At 40.9% G+C, this 15,213-nt stretch overlaps 1 protein-coding gene across 2 annotated transcripts in view; it reads left to right on the top strand.

Annotated features, from left to right (window-relative positions):
• Window positions 1–15,213, top strand: part of AMPH (amphiphysin) — a 211,833-nt gene that overhangs the window by 140,367 nt on the left and 56,253 nt on the right. For both annotated transcript variants that reach the window (XM_043872511.1, XM_043872510.1), the window contains exons 7-11: window positions 2,327–2,412; window positions 6,026–6,101; window positions 6,745–6,827; window positions 9,509–9,647; window positions 11,208–11,336. In XM_043872511.1, coding sequence (XP_043728446.1) covers window positions 2,327–2,412; window positions 6,026–6,101; window positions 6,745–6,827; window positions 9,509–9,647; window positions 11,208–11,336 — 513 coding nt within the window. The remainder of the gene's footprint in view (window positions 1–2,326; window positions 2,413–6,025; window positions 6,102–6,744; window positions 6,828–9,508; window positions 9,648–11,207; window positions 11,337–15,213) is intronic.

A 15,213-nucleotide genomic window follows, 5' to 3' on the forward strand; every position in this document is an offset into this window, starting at 1 on the left:
AATTCTCAGACGTAACTTGTGCTTGAGAGTACAGATGTGTGCTACAATTGCTTGACATTCATTTTCTTTTTTTTATGATAGTATTTTTACTTTTTTTTCATTATTTTTATTAGTTGGAGGCTAATTACTTTACAATATTGTAGTGATTTTTGCCATACATTGACATGAATCAGCCATGGATTTACATGTGTTCCCCATCCCAGTCCCCCCTCCCGCCTCCCTCCCCACCCCATCCCTCTGGGTCTTCCCAGTGCACCAGCCCTGAGCACTTGTCTCATGCATCCAACCTGGGCTGGTGATCTGTTTCACCCTTGATAGTATACTTGTTTCAACCGTTGCAACAAAAAGAATAAAATACTTAGGAGTATATCTACCTAAAGAAACGAAAGACCTATATATAGAAAACTATAAAACACTGATGAAAGAAATCAAAGAGGACACAAATAGATGGAGAAACATACCGTGTTCATGGATTGGAAGAATCAAAATTGTCAAAATGGCTATTCTACCCAAAGCAATCTATAGATTCAATGCAATCCCTATCAAGCTACCAACGGTATTTTTCACAGAACTAGAACAAATAATTTCACAATTTGTATGGAAATACAAAAAACCTCGAATAGCCAAAGCAATCTTGAGAAAGAAGAATGGAACTGGAGGAATCAACCTGCCTGACTTCAGACTATACTACAAAGCCACAGTCATCAAGACAGTATGATACTGGCACAAAGACAGAAATATAGATCAATGGAACAGAATAGAAAGCCCAGAGATAAATCCATGAACCTATGGACACCTTATCTTCGACAAAGGAGGCAAGGATATGCAATGGAAAAAAGACAACCTCTTTAACAAGTGGTGCTGGGAAAACTGGTCAACCACTTGTAAAAGAATGAAACTAGAACACTTTCTAACACCATACACAAAAATAAACTCAAAATGGATTAAAGATCTAAATGTAAGACCAGAAACTATAAAACTCCTAGAGGAGAACACAGGCAAAACACTCTCCGACATAAATCACAGCAGGATCCTCTATGACCCACCTCCCAGAATATTGGAAATAAGAGCAAAAATAAACAAATGGGACCTAATGAAACTTAAAAGCTTTTGCACAACAAAGGAAACTATAAGCAAGGTGAAAAGACAGCCCTCAGAATGGAGAATGGGAGAAAATAACATCAAACGAAGCAACAGACAAAGGATTAATCTCATTTTTTTTAAAGAACCCATCTCCAGAGCTTTCTCCATGTATGTCTCCGGTCACTGACAGCTCATTGGAGACACCTACTAACTTCTCTTTTAGCTTCCAGTCTTGTCTGGACACATCTTCCCACACTCAGCTTCCTGGATCACCTTTCTACTGCACGTACCCAGATAGAATTTCTCCAGTGCTTAAGTCTTTTAATGGCTCCCATTGCCTGTCAAAAAGTTCTAAATTCCTTAGCATGGCCTATGCAACCTTCACAGCTGGTTTCTGACTCACCTGTCCATTTTGTCAGCTTTCAAGTCTACTTTCCCCTGCTTTCCTTCCTCCACACAAACATCCTAATCTGGAGCTTCTATGACTTACACACCAGCTCCTAAGCAGTCACTATAAGAGCTGAGTTTCACATTAGGCCCCTGAGAAGCAAGGCACTGTGTTCAACACTTTATTTACATCCGCTTTCCTTAATACTCACAACACCTGTGAGGTGGACATTGCTATGTTCATTTATGGATCTTAGGTGTAAAAAGGTGGTAAAGAAAGTCCACATGGTTAGTGAGTGAGAATCCCAACCCAGGCAACTCCACCTTTATGTGTTGTCCACCATTCCCCACCACTTCATTAGCAAACAGTTGCTCACTCTTCAAGATTCAATATCAAGTTAAAATATCACCCTTTCCATGGAACCTTCTCTAATTCTTGCACTCTCTTTCTTAATGGCATGCTCCATAATAGCTTATAAGCCCTCTCTTGTAGTGTATTTACTTAGACTTCCCACTAGACAGGGAATTTCTTGGGAAGTATCCTGGCCCAGTATCCCAAGCAGAGCATGTAACAGTGTATGTGACAGGCAGTTAGTGCAATTTTGTAGAATGCAACGAATCTGCCAGAGACTGCAAGAGCAACCATTGTAATCAATCACATTTTCCATTTTCAATAAGATTTAACATTTCACTTTTATTGAAAATGATCATGTGAATTTTAACCAGATTTCTCTCCTTTCCAAAATATTCCAGGATGACATAAAGCTATTTCTATTTTATATTAAATGTTGTGGTGTCTAGAAGTGTGATATGTATGTGATGTTTTCAGTGTAAACATGTTATGTGTCATTTCTAGGCAGAAGAGGAATTTCAGAAAGCACAGAAAGTGTTTGAAGAGTTTAACGTTGACTTACAAGAAGAGTTACCATCATTGTGGTCAAGGTAAAGATGGTTCTGTATATGTTATAAGTTCAGGAATAGGGAATATTACTTGTCTTATTTCCTGTGATGCTTTGGCACTCACTGTCCAGTAGAAGTGTTCGATAATCTGTAATTTATGATATGGTAGCTTCTTACCACATGTGGTTGACCTTGAACACTTGGAATATATCTAGTATGACCTGGAAACTGAATTTTAAATTTATGTTGTTTTGTTTCAATTCATTTAAATTTAAATAACCCAATTTGGTTAGCTACCACATTGACAGCACTGTTTTAGACTTTTATTTCTCAAGTAGAGATACAAATCTCAATTAGAGGCGTTAGGAGAACTATCTTTAACCTTGAAATTTAAAAGAGAAACTTTTAACCCTTGGAAGAATTTTTTTTTATTTCAAGGGGTCATCTAGTCTCTGTCTTTTATGTGAAACCTCTACCATCAGCTCTCACCTGTTAATCTGAGCTTCATTCTTATTTTATACATGAAATATTCTTCTTTTTTATGGGTACTCTGCATTTCTCATTCCATTAACTTCAGTTTTCCCATTTAGTAGTAGAATCAAGAAGTTGCTGGATGAAGTGGGGTCTTATGTCTCAGTTTTCATCAGCACACCCATGCTACCACCCTGAATAAACAGGATTGTGTTTGTCATGCAACATTGCTTTAAGTAAAATTCTAAATCTTGGTTAGGATGTGGAGGACAGGGAACCCTCCTACACTATTGGTGACATTGTAAATTGATGCAGTCACTATGGAAAGCAGTATGGAGGTCCCTCAAAAAATTAAAAATAGATTTACTATATGATCCAGCAGTCCCATTCCTAGGAATATACCTGGACAGAACTATAATTCAAAAAGATACATGCACCCCTATGTTCATAGCTGCACTATTCACAATGGCTAAGACATGGAAGCAACTTGAATGTCCATCAACTGAGGAATGGGTAAAGATATGGTTCGTGTATACAATGGAATACTGCTCAGCCGTAAAAGAACAAAGTAATGCAATTTGCAGCAACATAGGTGCACCTAGAGATTATCATGCTAAGTGAAGTAAGTGAGAAAGACAAATACCAGATGATATCAAATGTAGAATCTAAAGTATGGCACAAATGAATATATGTGTAAAACAGACACAGACTCATAGGCAGAGCATGCTTCTTCCATTGAAGGGGGCTCAGGGGGAAGCAGTGACCAGCTCACTGGGGTGAGACAGGCTTCCCTCAGGGCAGAGGGGAGAGTGTCCTGGCCTGCATTCTGGGACTGCAGTAGGCTCAGCTGTTAAGCCTTTCCATGGTTTCCAAGAACAAAGAAACCTCTTAATGAAGAAATTAAGTTGGTCTTAACAGCTAACCAGAAGGGCCCTGAGGATGCCTCAGACAAGAACTTTGGGGAAATGGTAATGTCTCAGAGTCCCTTGTTAATGAAGAACTTGTGAAATGAATCCTCCAGATAGTATCTTATAGCTGATATTGTCAGAATATCTGACAGCAGATAATATAAAAATTCAGAGCCTGGTGCTCTTTGTGGGTGTATATTTTACTGCTGATGATACCAGTTTTTTTGTAAGTCAAGGTTATAGTCAGAATGTGTTCTTCCAGTAGAATGAGTGCCAAATTTGTTCATTCACTAGTTTGTTAATCTGCTTATCCGTTCGCTCATTCAGTCATGGAATATTTACTGCATTGCCTGTTCTGTGCCAACTGCTATTAGATGCTGAGTCTGTTCTTGTGAACTAGCCAAAGGCAGTCCTGCTTTGATAGAATCTCTGATTTCATAAATAGGAGAGAATCACTATATGATAAGTGGCATCAAAATTACTGAACATTTTTTTCAAAATTAAATACATCCTTGTTGATTCGATTTCTGAGTTCTCAAAGGAAACAAAATCTTAGAAAATCATAGATGTTTGTCTGGTCATTCTAAATAAGGTGTTTCTTACCAGTACTGTGCCAATTATTTTTCTAAATAATCATTGAAATAAACAAGCTGTGTATCAGGAAGCAATTTAAAGATAGAAGAATGGGGATTCTTGTTTTTGCTAAATGTATTCAAGGTTCAGTGCTTTTAATAGAAAATTCCTTATGAGTAATAAGAATAAAACAAGCTCCAAGAAATAAACAAGCAAATTCAAAGGGTCAATAGATAAAGGAACTAAAAAAGATTAACTCAGCTTTCATTAATGGAAGATACTTTAAAAGCAGGTGAGATGCTTACTCTTTCCCAGCATATTTACAGAAGTTTTGTGTCAAGGGTCTAGAAGGTCCCTGCATAGGGAAGCAGGTCAGCAGTGCCCATCAAAGCTGCTCTTCTCTGTGCCTTTCACCCGGCATTTACAGTCAGGAAGCTTATTCTGAGGAAATAGTAAGCTGGACACAGAATTCATTTCAAATATCTTCATTAGGGTTTTGTTTAGTATAGTGAAAAATCAATGCAAATAAAACAATAACCACCAATCAATTTCAGCTGGACTTCCACCATAGCTCAGCAGGTAAAGAATCCACTTGTAATACAGGAAACACAGGAGATGCAGAATCAGTCCCGGAGTCGGGAATATCCCCTGGAAGAGGAAATGGCAACCCACTCCCAGTATTCTCCTTAAAAAGTCCCATGGATAGAGGATCCTGGTGGGCTATAGTCCACAGGGTTGCAAAGAGTCAGACATGACTGAATGACTAATCACAACTTCAGTTACCTCCCCCTTCCCCATCTGCACCCACCTTCTATTTAAATCTGATCCTCCTTCATGGCAGCCTGTTTGTCTTCTCAAGTGGATGTTTGCAGCTGGCACAGGGCCCACCCTACCCTCTTCTCTTAGTTCCTTCAGCTGTTTCTGTCTAAAGCTGCTAAATTTTGGTATTTAATCTTGTGTGGCCTTTTGTATTAATGTGAACAGTCACATGCTGTTTTGAAATCTGCTTCTTTCTCTCTGCAGTATGAATGAAGCATATGTTCATAATAAACTTCTCTGTCTCAAAATCTTTACAAAGTACATATCTAAAACACAAATTCTTAGGGCAGTGGTTCTAGAAGTGTTATCTCTGAACCAGCAGCATCAGTATCACATAGAGCTTGTTAGAAATTCATCGCAGACCTGAGGTTCCCTGGTGACTCAGATGGTAGAGGTTGTCTGCAGTGCAGGAGACCTGGGTTTGATCGCTGGATTGGGACGATCCCCTGGAGAAGGGAGTGACAACCAACTCCAGTATTCTTGCCAGAAGAATTCCAAGGACAGAGGAGCCTGGCGGCTACAGTCCACGGGGTCACACAGAGTCAAACACAACTGAGCAACTAACACACACACACATCTCAGACCTATTAGATCAGAAACAAATCTCCAAGTGATCTTGATGCACGTTAAAGTGTGAGAAATGTTTCTTTGGGTATAAACCAGATATCAGGAAAGACTGTGTTCGACACCAAAAGATAGTATTTTTGTTCATTAACGGATCAGGAAAGGTTAGACCTACTTTGGGTTAAGTATTTTTATTTAATCTAGTGTTACTCAAAATTATGTAAAGAAAATCTGTTTTTTAATATATGTAATAGCCATTAAAAGCACAGTTTTGCTGATAGGTCTTTCTCTTCTTTCCTCTTTGTATTTCCACATGGTAGACGAGTTGGATTTTATGTCAATACTTTCAAAAATGTCTCCAGCCTAGAAGCCAAGTTTCATAAGGAAATCGCAGTGGTGAGTAATGATGATTATTTTTCCATATGGGATATAAAGTAGATGAACATTTATTCTGGAAGCAAATGCAATGGCACATACTAAGCAAAGAATTGACTCTCTTTCGTGTTTCTTTCAATAGTGTGCTTTGACTCTCAGTAATATTTCTGCATTGTTTTGTAGTGACCACATGTTTCTATAAATCTGGTTCAATTTGTGCTTTCATGAACCCCTGCCTACTTGTTACAATCATACAATTGTTTTTATTTTTTCAGTCAGCTTTTAAAGTTGGATTTTCAAGTCTTTAGGCTGAGGAAAAATTGGTTTCCAAATAGATAGTCAGCATTTGTGTCATTGAGAAATGTTTTCTTAGCTCAACAGGGTGGTTGTATCACTTTGTCTCTAACAGAATCTATGTAAATAATAAATGTGTGTTTTCGCCTCTATATTCTGGTTTATATATATGTTAATTTGTGTTTGTGGCCTTACAGTTTTGACATGAATTTTAAATTGGACCCAATTCAGACATTAAATTATCCTGAGACCATCCATGATATCATAAGATCCTTAATGTTTCAATAAACAATTCCTTCCTGGGGGCAGTAGCCTGAATTTGCAGCAGAATGACTTACAATTAATAAACAAGTGACATCTGTCTTCCTAGCTTTGCCACAAACTGTATGAAGTGATGACGAAACTGGGCGACCAGCATGCAGACAAGGCCTTCACCATTCAAGGAGCTCCCAGGTAGGCGATGTTCATGAGTGCATTCCTTTAAGGCAAAAATTGTTGAAGTTTCTACACCCTGTACCAGCATCTTTTACTCATCCTACAAAGATCTAAAATCAAGGAATTTTTCCATCCAGAGGGTGATACCAGACTTAGTTCTGTGCTTTTACACTGACTTTTAGCCTTCAGCTGTATCCTCATGAGCTTTTGTCCCTACAGAGTGCTATCTTCCTCTTTTTGCTTTCCAGCAATGATGTCAGTTTCTTGCATACAAATTCTAGTTGTGCCCTTGTTATTTTATTTGGAGAGGAAGAGAATCCCCTAAACCCACAACAATTAGTCTTGTTATTTATTGGGTTGGCCAAAAAGCTCTTTCAGGGTTTTCTATTACCGTATTATGGATTTTTCTGTAATATCATACCTTATGAACTCTTTAGCCTACCCAATATATTGGTGTTGATACCTTTAATGAATCCTTTTTGGGAGAGGCAAGAGGAAGTAAGTGAGACCTCACCATTATCTTCCCTGCTAACTTGACCTTGCAAACACTGCATTGTTTGGGTTTTGTTGGACATTGGTCTGGTTTTATTTTGAGTGTGCCTGTCAGCTGTACCAAAGGCTCAGTGATCTGTAGATGAATAGTCTACAGTGCCAGGGTTTGGATTCATAGCATCTTACTCTTATGATTTGGGAATCCCTTTTGTCCATTCGTCTCAGGCGTTATGTACTCAGGCTCATAAGGCTTGGGTTGGAATTCAGAGGACTCAAATTTTAGTTTTCTGACTCTGCAGTTAATTTGCTCTGCCTTCCTGGAGGAAGTTCAATAACCTTTCTGGATAAAGGGCTCATTTTTAAAATCAATAGGAATAAAAACATGCTATTGAACTAAACAACTTGTAAGGAAATACACAGTGCTGACCTTCTGTGTTTTCGATTTTAGCATCCATCAATGTATACCCGCAGACCCATGCATTTATAAAAACAGTGCTCTTACACAGGCACTGCCTCCATGTATTAGTGTTTGGAACCTCCTGGAAACAGCTAATTTTCACATTTGATGCTATTTGGCCTAGATGTAAATGTAGTCCCTACCCTGGCTGCTATACTAAGTGAGCATTAAGTATATTGTCTTAGAACGTTGCCTAAAAGAAGACAGGAAAGGGGCAGAACTATTGTGTCCAAACTGAGAACGAAATGTAATAAGAATATCACAATGACTTTTGGGTGATTTAGGAAGGAGGTACACGGGGAAGGCGGCTCCCTTATACAGAGATGAAGGGACAATGGATACATGTATATGCATTGCATATACTGCATCGCAGTTCACCTGAAACTACCACGTTATTATCTGCTATGAAAGTGAAAGTCGCTCAGTCGTGTCCGACTCTTTGTGACCCCATGAACTATTCAGTCCATGGAATTCTCCAGGCCAGAATACTGGAGTGGGTAGCCTTTCCCTTCTCCAGGGGATTTTCCCAACCCAGGGATCGAACACAGGTCTCACACATTGCAGGCAGATTCTTTACCAGCTGAGCCACAAGGGAAGCCCATTATCTGCTATACCCCAACACAAAATAAAAAGTTTAAGATTTTGGCGGGGAGAAAGGTATCTGGAAATTTCGATGCTGCTGAATCAGATACAATGAAGAGAAAATGGGGCCACAACCACTTAACAAATGTTCTTCATTTTTTTCAACGTTCCTCCGCAGAACGAGGTGGTGAGTGAGCTCAGTGGGGCCTCCATTAGGCATAGACTGGTGGCCGTGCTTCCCAGGGGAGACCATGATTGGCAAGGTTCCAATCATGTGTGTGTCCGTGTCCTGTCCACGGGACCCATTCCCTCAGCCCGTTGAATCTGTAGACCCTCCTGCTGTGTACGTGCTCATTTATTTGGGGGTACAGACTTGTTCCCTCAATCTGTAGAGTTTAGAAATTCTTAGAGAGTAGGATGTGTCCCCAGTGGTGGATTAACCATTGCATTTGGGCTGATCACGAGCATCTGGCCTGGGGCCAGGAGCGTGGTGGGCTCTCAGTAAACATTACAGATTCTCATCCATCACATAATTCGTTTGCACATGTCTGAATTGAGTTATTGTGCTCTAAGGTGTAGAAAGAGAGACAACAAATTAATTTCTAAATATTATCAGAAAGCATGCCTACCAAATCTTAATGAACATTGTCCTGGGGATGCCTTTTAATGGTCAATTTATCACTTGATGGGGCAGGGCAGGTTCTGCTATAGATTATGCCATAGCAAGTTTCTCTTATAAATCAAAAGTGAAATTAGTTCAATTAATTCAGCTTATGTTTGGAAGATTCTTGCAGAGCCTATTTGGCTCAGTGGGAAGAATAGGAGTTCAAATTACTAAGGCCTGAATATGGATCCACGAAATTTTCCAGTGATGTTACGGATTTTTTATCCTCTCTGTGCCGCACTTTACTTACCTGTAAAGTGGAGACAGTTATGCTTTGGGTCTTGTGATCAGTGGAGGTAATGTATGAATGGGATCTTGCAGACAGTGGACAATAAAAGGCACCAGTTATTGCATCACCATTACTAATAACCAGGATGAATGGGAAGAGGGAGTAGATAACCAGTAGTTCCTGTCATGCCTGAGGACTTCTGTGAGAAGGAGGGCCCCTGAGAAATAAGGACCGCTCTGTAGAAAGCGCCTTGCTCACCCTCTGTGTTCGTTCAGCGACTCGGGTCCTCTTCGTATTGCAAAGACGCCTTCGCCACCTGAGGAGGCTTCACCCATCCCAAGCCCGACAGCAAGTCCTAATCACACGTTGGCACCTGCATCTCCCGCACCAGTCCGACCTCGGTCACCCTCGCAGGTAGGAAGACGTCACGTGTATGAGGGGGACCGGAAGAACCCAGGCTGAGTTGACCCCACCTGGGATAACCCCATGGGGTGCGGTCATTGACAAGAGTTTTTAGTGTGAGCCTTGGCCATTGGGATCATCACTGAGGAATAAACTTCCCTTTTTTTACTCAGATTTTTGTTTTCCTCACATACCCTCTGCTTCAGTGGGTTGAGACATCTCTTTCCATGATCTCAACTTCCTGAGGCTTGCATGATCTCTCTTCTCAGCATCCTGCACTTGTAAGGCTCTGTTGAATCCTACCTTCTCCACGTGGCCTCCTTCCTGTTAGTCTTTAGGTCACACCTGGAGCAAGAACGGCCGTGATTTATTTCAGTTCACATTTGATTTTTTGTATCACCCGTGGTATATTGTGCACCCACTCAGCAAAAGTGATGGAACAAGTGATTGAAAGAAACAGAAAGGGCCAAGCAAAGGCAAATGTAGAGAAAAACAGCCACCCTTATTGTTCCTTCTTTTGGAGAAAAGGAAATTCCTGTGGGGAAACTTGAAGTGTCTAATCCAGCTCAGGCTTTCTTGTGTGTGGTTGAAACTAAAGATCGTTGCGAAAAGATGTGAATAATGGATAGAGCTCTACAGTGCTTATTTGTTGTTTATTCGCGAAGTCATGTCTGATTCTTTTGCTACCCCATGGGCTGTAGCCAGCCAGCCTCCTCTGTCCATGGGATTTCCCAGACAAGCATACAGGAGTGGGTTGCCACTCCCTTCTCCGGGGGATCTTCCCGACCCAGGGATCAAACCTGAGTCTCCTGCATAGGAGACTGAATCTTTGCTTTGCTTTATTGGCAGGCAGATTCTTTACTGCTGAGTCACCTTTCCAAAATACTGGAGTGCTGAGTGAGGTGTATAATGTCCATGGTGGTCTCACTGACTCTAGTGAAATCTTGCTAGATTTTAGTTCTAGAATTCTAATGTGCTGCTGAAGGGAGAAATCGTTTGCAGTTAACTTTGGAGAAGGTATGGCAATAGTTTGGGCTTCCCAGGTGGCACTAGTGGTAAAGAACCTGCCTGCCAATATAGGAGATATAAGAGACGTGGGTTCAATCCCTGGGTCGGGAAGATCTGCTGGAGGAGGGCATGGCAACCTACTCCAGTATTCTTGCCTGGAGAATCCCCATAGACAGAGGAGGCTGGCTGGCTACAGTCCATAGGGTCAGACAGTGGAATGTGACTGAAGCGACTTAACCCGCATGCACGTATGGCCTTATTTTAACTTGAGAGGCACAGGTACGTGGCCCCGTAGTGCTGTGATATAGCACTTGTGTTAAGATGGATTGAGTCTCATGGCCTGAATTTTCCGTTGGACCATTACTTGTCACACCAGAGCTACAGGACCCATCCAACCAGGCATTCTTTGCCTGAATCAGGTGGGCTGATTTCTCAGTGCAGGCCAAAATTTGAATCAGGGATCAATCTCATCCCCTGGCTCTGTTCCCAAGACATTTCTTCATGTCTCCCGTGCCATCTTCCGCTGAATTAAACCCCTGTTTGTTTGTGTGTGATGTTTCTTAGACAAGGAAAGGGCCTCCTGTCCCGCCTCTTCCTAAAGTCACACCAACGAAGGAGCTACAGCAGGAGAACATCATCAGTTTCTTCGAGGACAACTTTGTTCCTGAAATCAGTGTGACCACACCTTCCCAGGTGAGCATCTGGATCAGAGCTGGGATGTCCATGGACACTCCATGGCAGAGGGACTCTCAGGGCTCAGCCCTGGAGAAGGTGGCAGATGTAAGAGCCAATGGTAAAATTCAGTTATTCAGGTTTGCTTTAATTACCTGATATGTCTGAAGGGTTCTCAAGTGAGAGATGTACAGTATTTGAAAAGACTCCTTCTTTCCATTGTTAAGAGCTGTGCATCATTACTATAGAAAGTTGGGAAAATACTAAAAAGTGTAACGAGAAGAATTTTAATAGGCCCTTAAATCTTAGCACTCTGACATGGCCACTGGTGAATTTAGGTTTGTGTGCTGTGTGTGTTTAGTTGCTCAGTCATGTCTGACTCTTTGCAACTCCATGGAATGTAACCTGCCAGGCTCCGTTGTCCATAGGATCCTCCAGGTAAGAATACTGGAGTGGGTTGCTATGCCCCACTCTAGGGGATCTTCCCAACCCAGGGATCGAACCCAGGTCTCCCTCACTGCAGGTGGATTCTTTACCATTTGAGCCACCAGAGGTTTATTTTCTTTTAATTTTTTCTAAGTATATATCAAATTTTGCAGCACAAAATTCAGATTGTATTGTTGTATATTCCTGACTTTTCTGTTTAATCTTATTGAGCATTTTTTTCATATCATAATATTGTCTTTTCCAAAAAAATCAAAGTTTGACCAGAGTATTTTATCAGATGAATGTAACCAACCTCTGATGGTGGTCACACTTCCACTTTTTTGTTACTTTATCAGCACCTTGGTGATATCAATATATATTAATACAGAAGTGTTAAGTGTTAGTTGCTCAGCTGTGTCCGACTCTACAACCCCATGGACTGTAGTCCACCAGGCTCCTCTGTCCATAGAATTCTCCAGGCAAGAATACTGGAGTGGGGTGCCGTTTCTTTCTCCAGGGGATCTTCCTGACCTAGGGATCAAACCCAGGTCTCCTGCATTGCAGGCAAATTCTTTACTCTCCGAGCCACCGGGGGAGCCCTGGTGTATATTAACACATGTTTGCACCTTTAATTATTTTTTTCATATTGCTCCTTAGTAAAGAATAGGAAAATGAAATTCAAAGAGGTGAATATTAAGTCTTTTGACCTTTAGTAGGAGTAAATGGATCCATTTACATGACTTGGCAAAGAGAACCACCTGTGTTCCCCCTGGTTTCAAAGACACCTTTGTACCCATTTATAGCGACCCTCGATGTTATACCTACACCTGTCCCAGCTTGGTTTTCCTTTGCCTCAAGGATAATCTTGACTTAGCTGCTCCTCATGCCATCAAAGCCCTCTCTTTGTTAAGAGTGAATGTCCCCAGAGATCATGCCAATATCATTTCCTCCTGGTATTCTCACAGTCAGAAATAATTTTAATATTTTGCAAGGGTTGCAAACATAACATTGTAATTCCTGAGTACATAAATAACCGCTTTATGTCCAACATCCCAATTACAATTGCATCCTATCAATAATAACAGAAATCATGTAGTAAAAACAGGGGGTTCAGAAAATAAAAACTTAAAAGTAGTGCAGTGGGACGCCATAATTTCTCATCTCTCTCTAGAGGGTGTTTATGGATCAGTGCAATGCCATTTGCTATTGTTTTCCTTCTCCTGTTGTTTGTAGGAGATTTGAATTTGGTAAGCTAATTAGGGCTTGAAATGTGATTTAGTAGCTCCTTTGAGGAAAGGGAATTGCATGTTTATCAGTGCATGGACCAGTAATTTCTGTGGATACACAGATGCCACCAGGGATAGTGGTCTTAGAGCCAAATAATCTTACCCGGCATCCACCGTGGCCCTGGCACCAAACTGGAGAAGTTTTCTCATCCAAGTTGTTCTGTGCCTTTGCACTTCTAACAGCTCATTCTGTTTTCAGCTTCATCAGTTTTAAAGTGAGAGTGTTTTAGAGTGATAAGACCCTTACTAAAGTTGCTTTCAACTTGACCCCTCAAGAGCATCCTCTCAGTTCCATCTCCAATAAAGAATATGGTCACCCAGAAGCTGTGTGTGCTTAGCTGAGGACATCTCCATGTAGCAGCCAAGGTCACTGAAGTAAAGAAAATGTGACAAGTAGTCTAGTTCTGAAGTAAAGACGGGGTTCAAAGATGTTCTTTTTTTGAATAGTGTTTTTTATTTGCAGTTTGCTGGGTCACATAAGGGTCCTTCACAGTGGTGGGGAGGGAAGAATCAAAGCACTTTTAAAAAGTACAGATGCCAGAAGAGGTGCCTAAGTCCTTCTAAGAGGGTTAACTTTGGCTGGTGTCATTGAGTGAGGGAGATTGATGAGCAAAATCAAGAGTTAGGGGAGAGGGTGAGGAGGCACTTGTCAAACCTGAAATGTCTCCAGCTGTGGCTGCTGCAATGACACAATTAGCAGATGGCCCCGTCCTTGCCCCAGCTTGGCTAGCCTGTGTTCAGGCTCCCGGGCTGTTGGAGTGGAAAGGGAAGGCATCTCCCCACTAGCACCATTTCTAACTTACTGGCTGGGTCAAGTCCACCAGCGTGCCAGGGGACTTTGAAGGAAGTAACCCCCAGAGACATTATGGGGGTGCCTTTGGGGGCATTTATCTTGATATATGTTTTCTTTTAATCTGGGGAGGAGGCAGAAAAGGGTTTCTATCTTTTTTTCTGGGTCTGAGTGGCACCACGGCTGTAGCAGGTGAACCCCAGTGTATTTGATGGGGTCAGATGATGGAAATGAGTCGAAGCATTTCCATCGACTCAGTGGCTGTGAGTCTCACGTCACCATGTTAAGAGCAAGGGTAAGGCAAGGATTTATGTTTCAGTCTGCTTGCTCCCTTATTGAAGGATATAATCTAGCTTTATTTAATTTTATTTATTTTTTCTTTATAGAAGAATATTTGATTTACAGTGTTGTATTAGTTTCTGGTGTACAACAAAGTGATTCGTGTGTGTGTGTGTGTGTGTGTGTGTGTGTGTGTGTGTGTGTGTGTGCGCTAGTCACTTAGTTGTGTCCAACTCTATGCGACCCCAAGGACCTTAGCCCGCCAGGCTCCTCCATCCATGGGATTTCCCAGGCAAGACTACTGGAGTGGGTTACTGTTTCCTTTATATATATATATATGTATATATTTAAAGGAATATATATATTCCTTTCAATCTTCCTTTTAAAAATGTTTACCAAAAATCCACTTCCTTAGAGTATCTGGTGCGGGGAGAATGAGAGATTACTTGAGAAACTGATTTAAAGAAAGGAAACAGGGATTTTGTCGCAGAAGTTCTCAGAGCCTGAACTTTTTTGCTTTTTCATTGTGGAAAAGCAAAAGGAGATGCAGCCCTCCCAGCTTCCCATGACCAAGGGGATCTCAGGGGAGTAGATGGAAAATGCTGTTTTCAAAGAATAATGCAGGTGTGCACATACGCACACACACCCACACAAAGGATCTCTTGTTTTACTTAAGTCACTGGGAGTTAAAAGTAGGGAGGGATGGGAATATATATGTAATATATATTCCTTCATGTATATATTATATATATTTATATATGTTTTATTTTAATATTTTTAAATGTTTAATGAGTCATTTTAGATTTAACAAATAGGTTTGCATCCTCAGTTTGCTATTTTTATCATTTGCTTATTGGGGAAGAAAAGGATTTATATGAATCCCACCCAGAAGTTCAAGATGTGATGAATGAAACATCCCTTGTCTCTAATGGATGTATTTCATACACCCTGCTTCATCACAGCAATAATTCTCTCTTCAGTGTGTCCTGGGGTTGGAAACAGAAATACGTCAGGTCTACAGAGCCCTCTAATGGCCTAAACCTTAACTGTAGCATGTGGACTCTGGAAATACGTATATTTCCCAGAATCTTCTCTGGAAATAGCCATAACTATGGAC

Source organism: Cervus elaphus, chromosome 18, assembly GCF_910594005.1.
Source record: "Cervus elaphus chromosome 18, mCerEla1.1, whole genome shotgun sequence".
Lineage (NCBI taxonomy): Eukaryota > Metazoa > Chordata > Mammalia > Artiodactyla > Cervidae > Cervus > Cervus elaphus.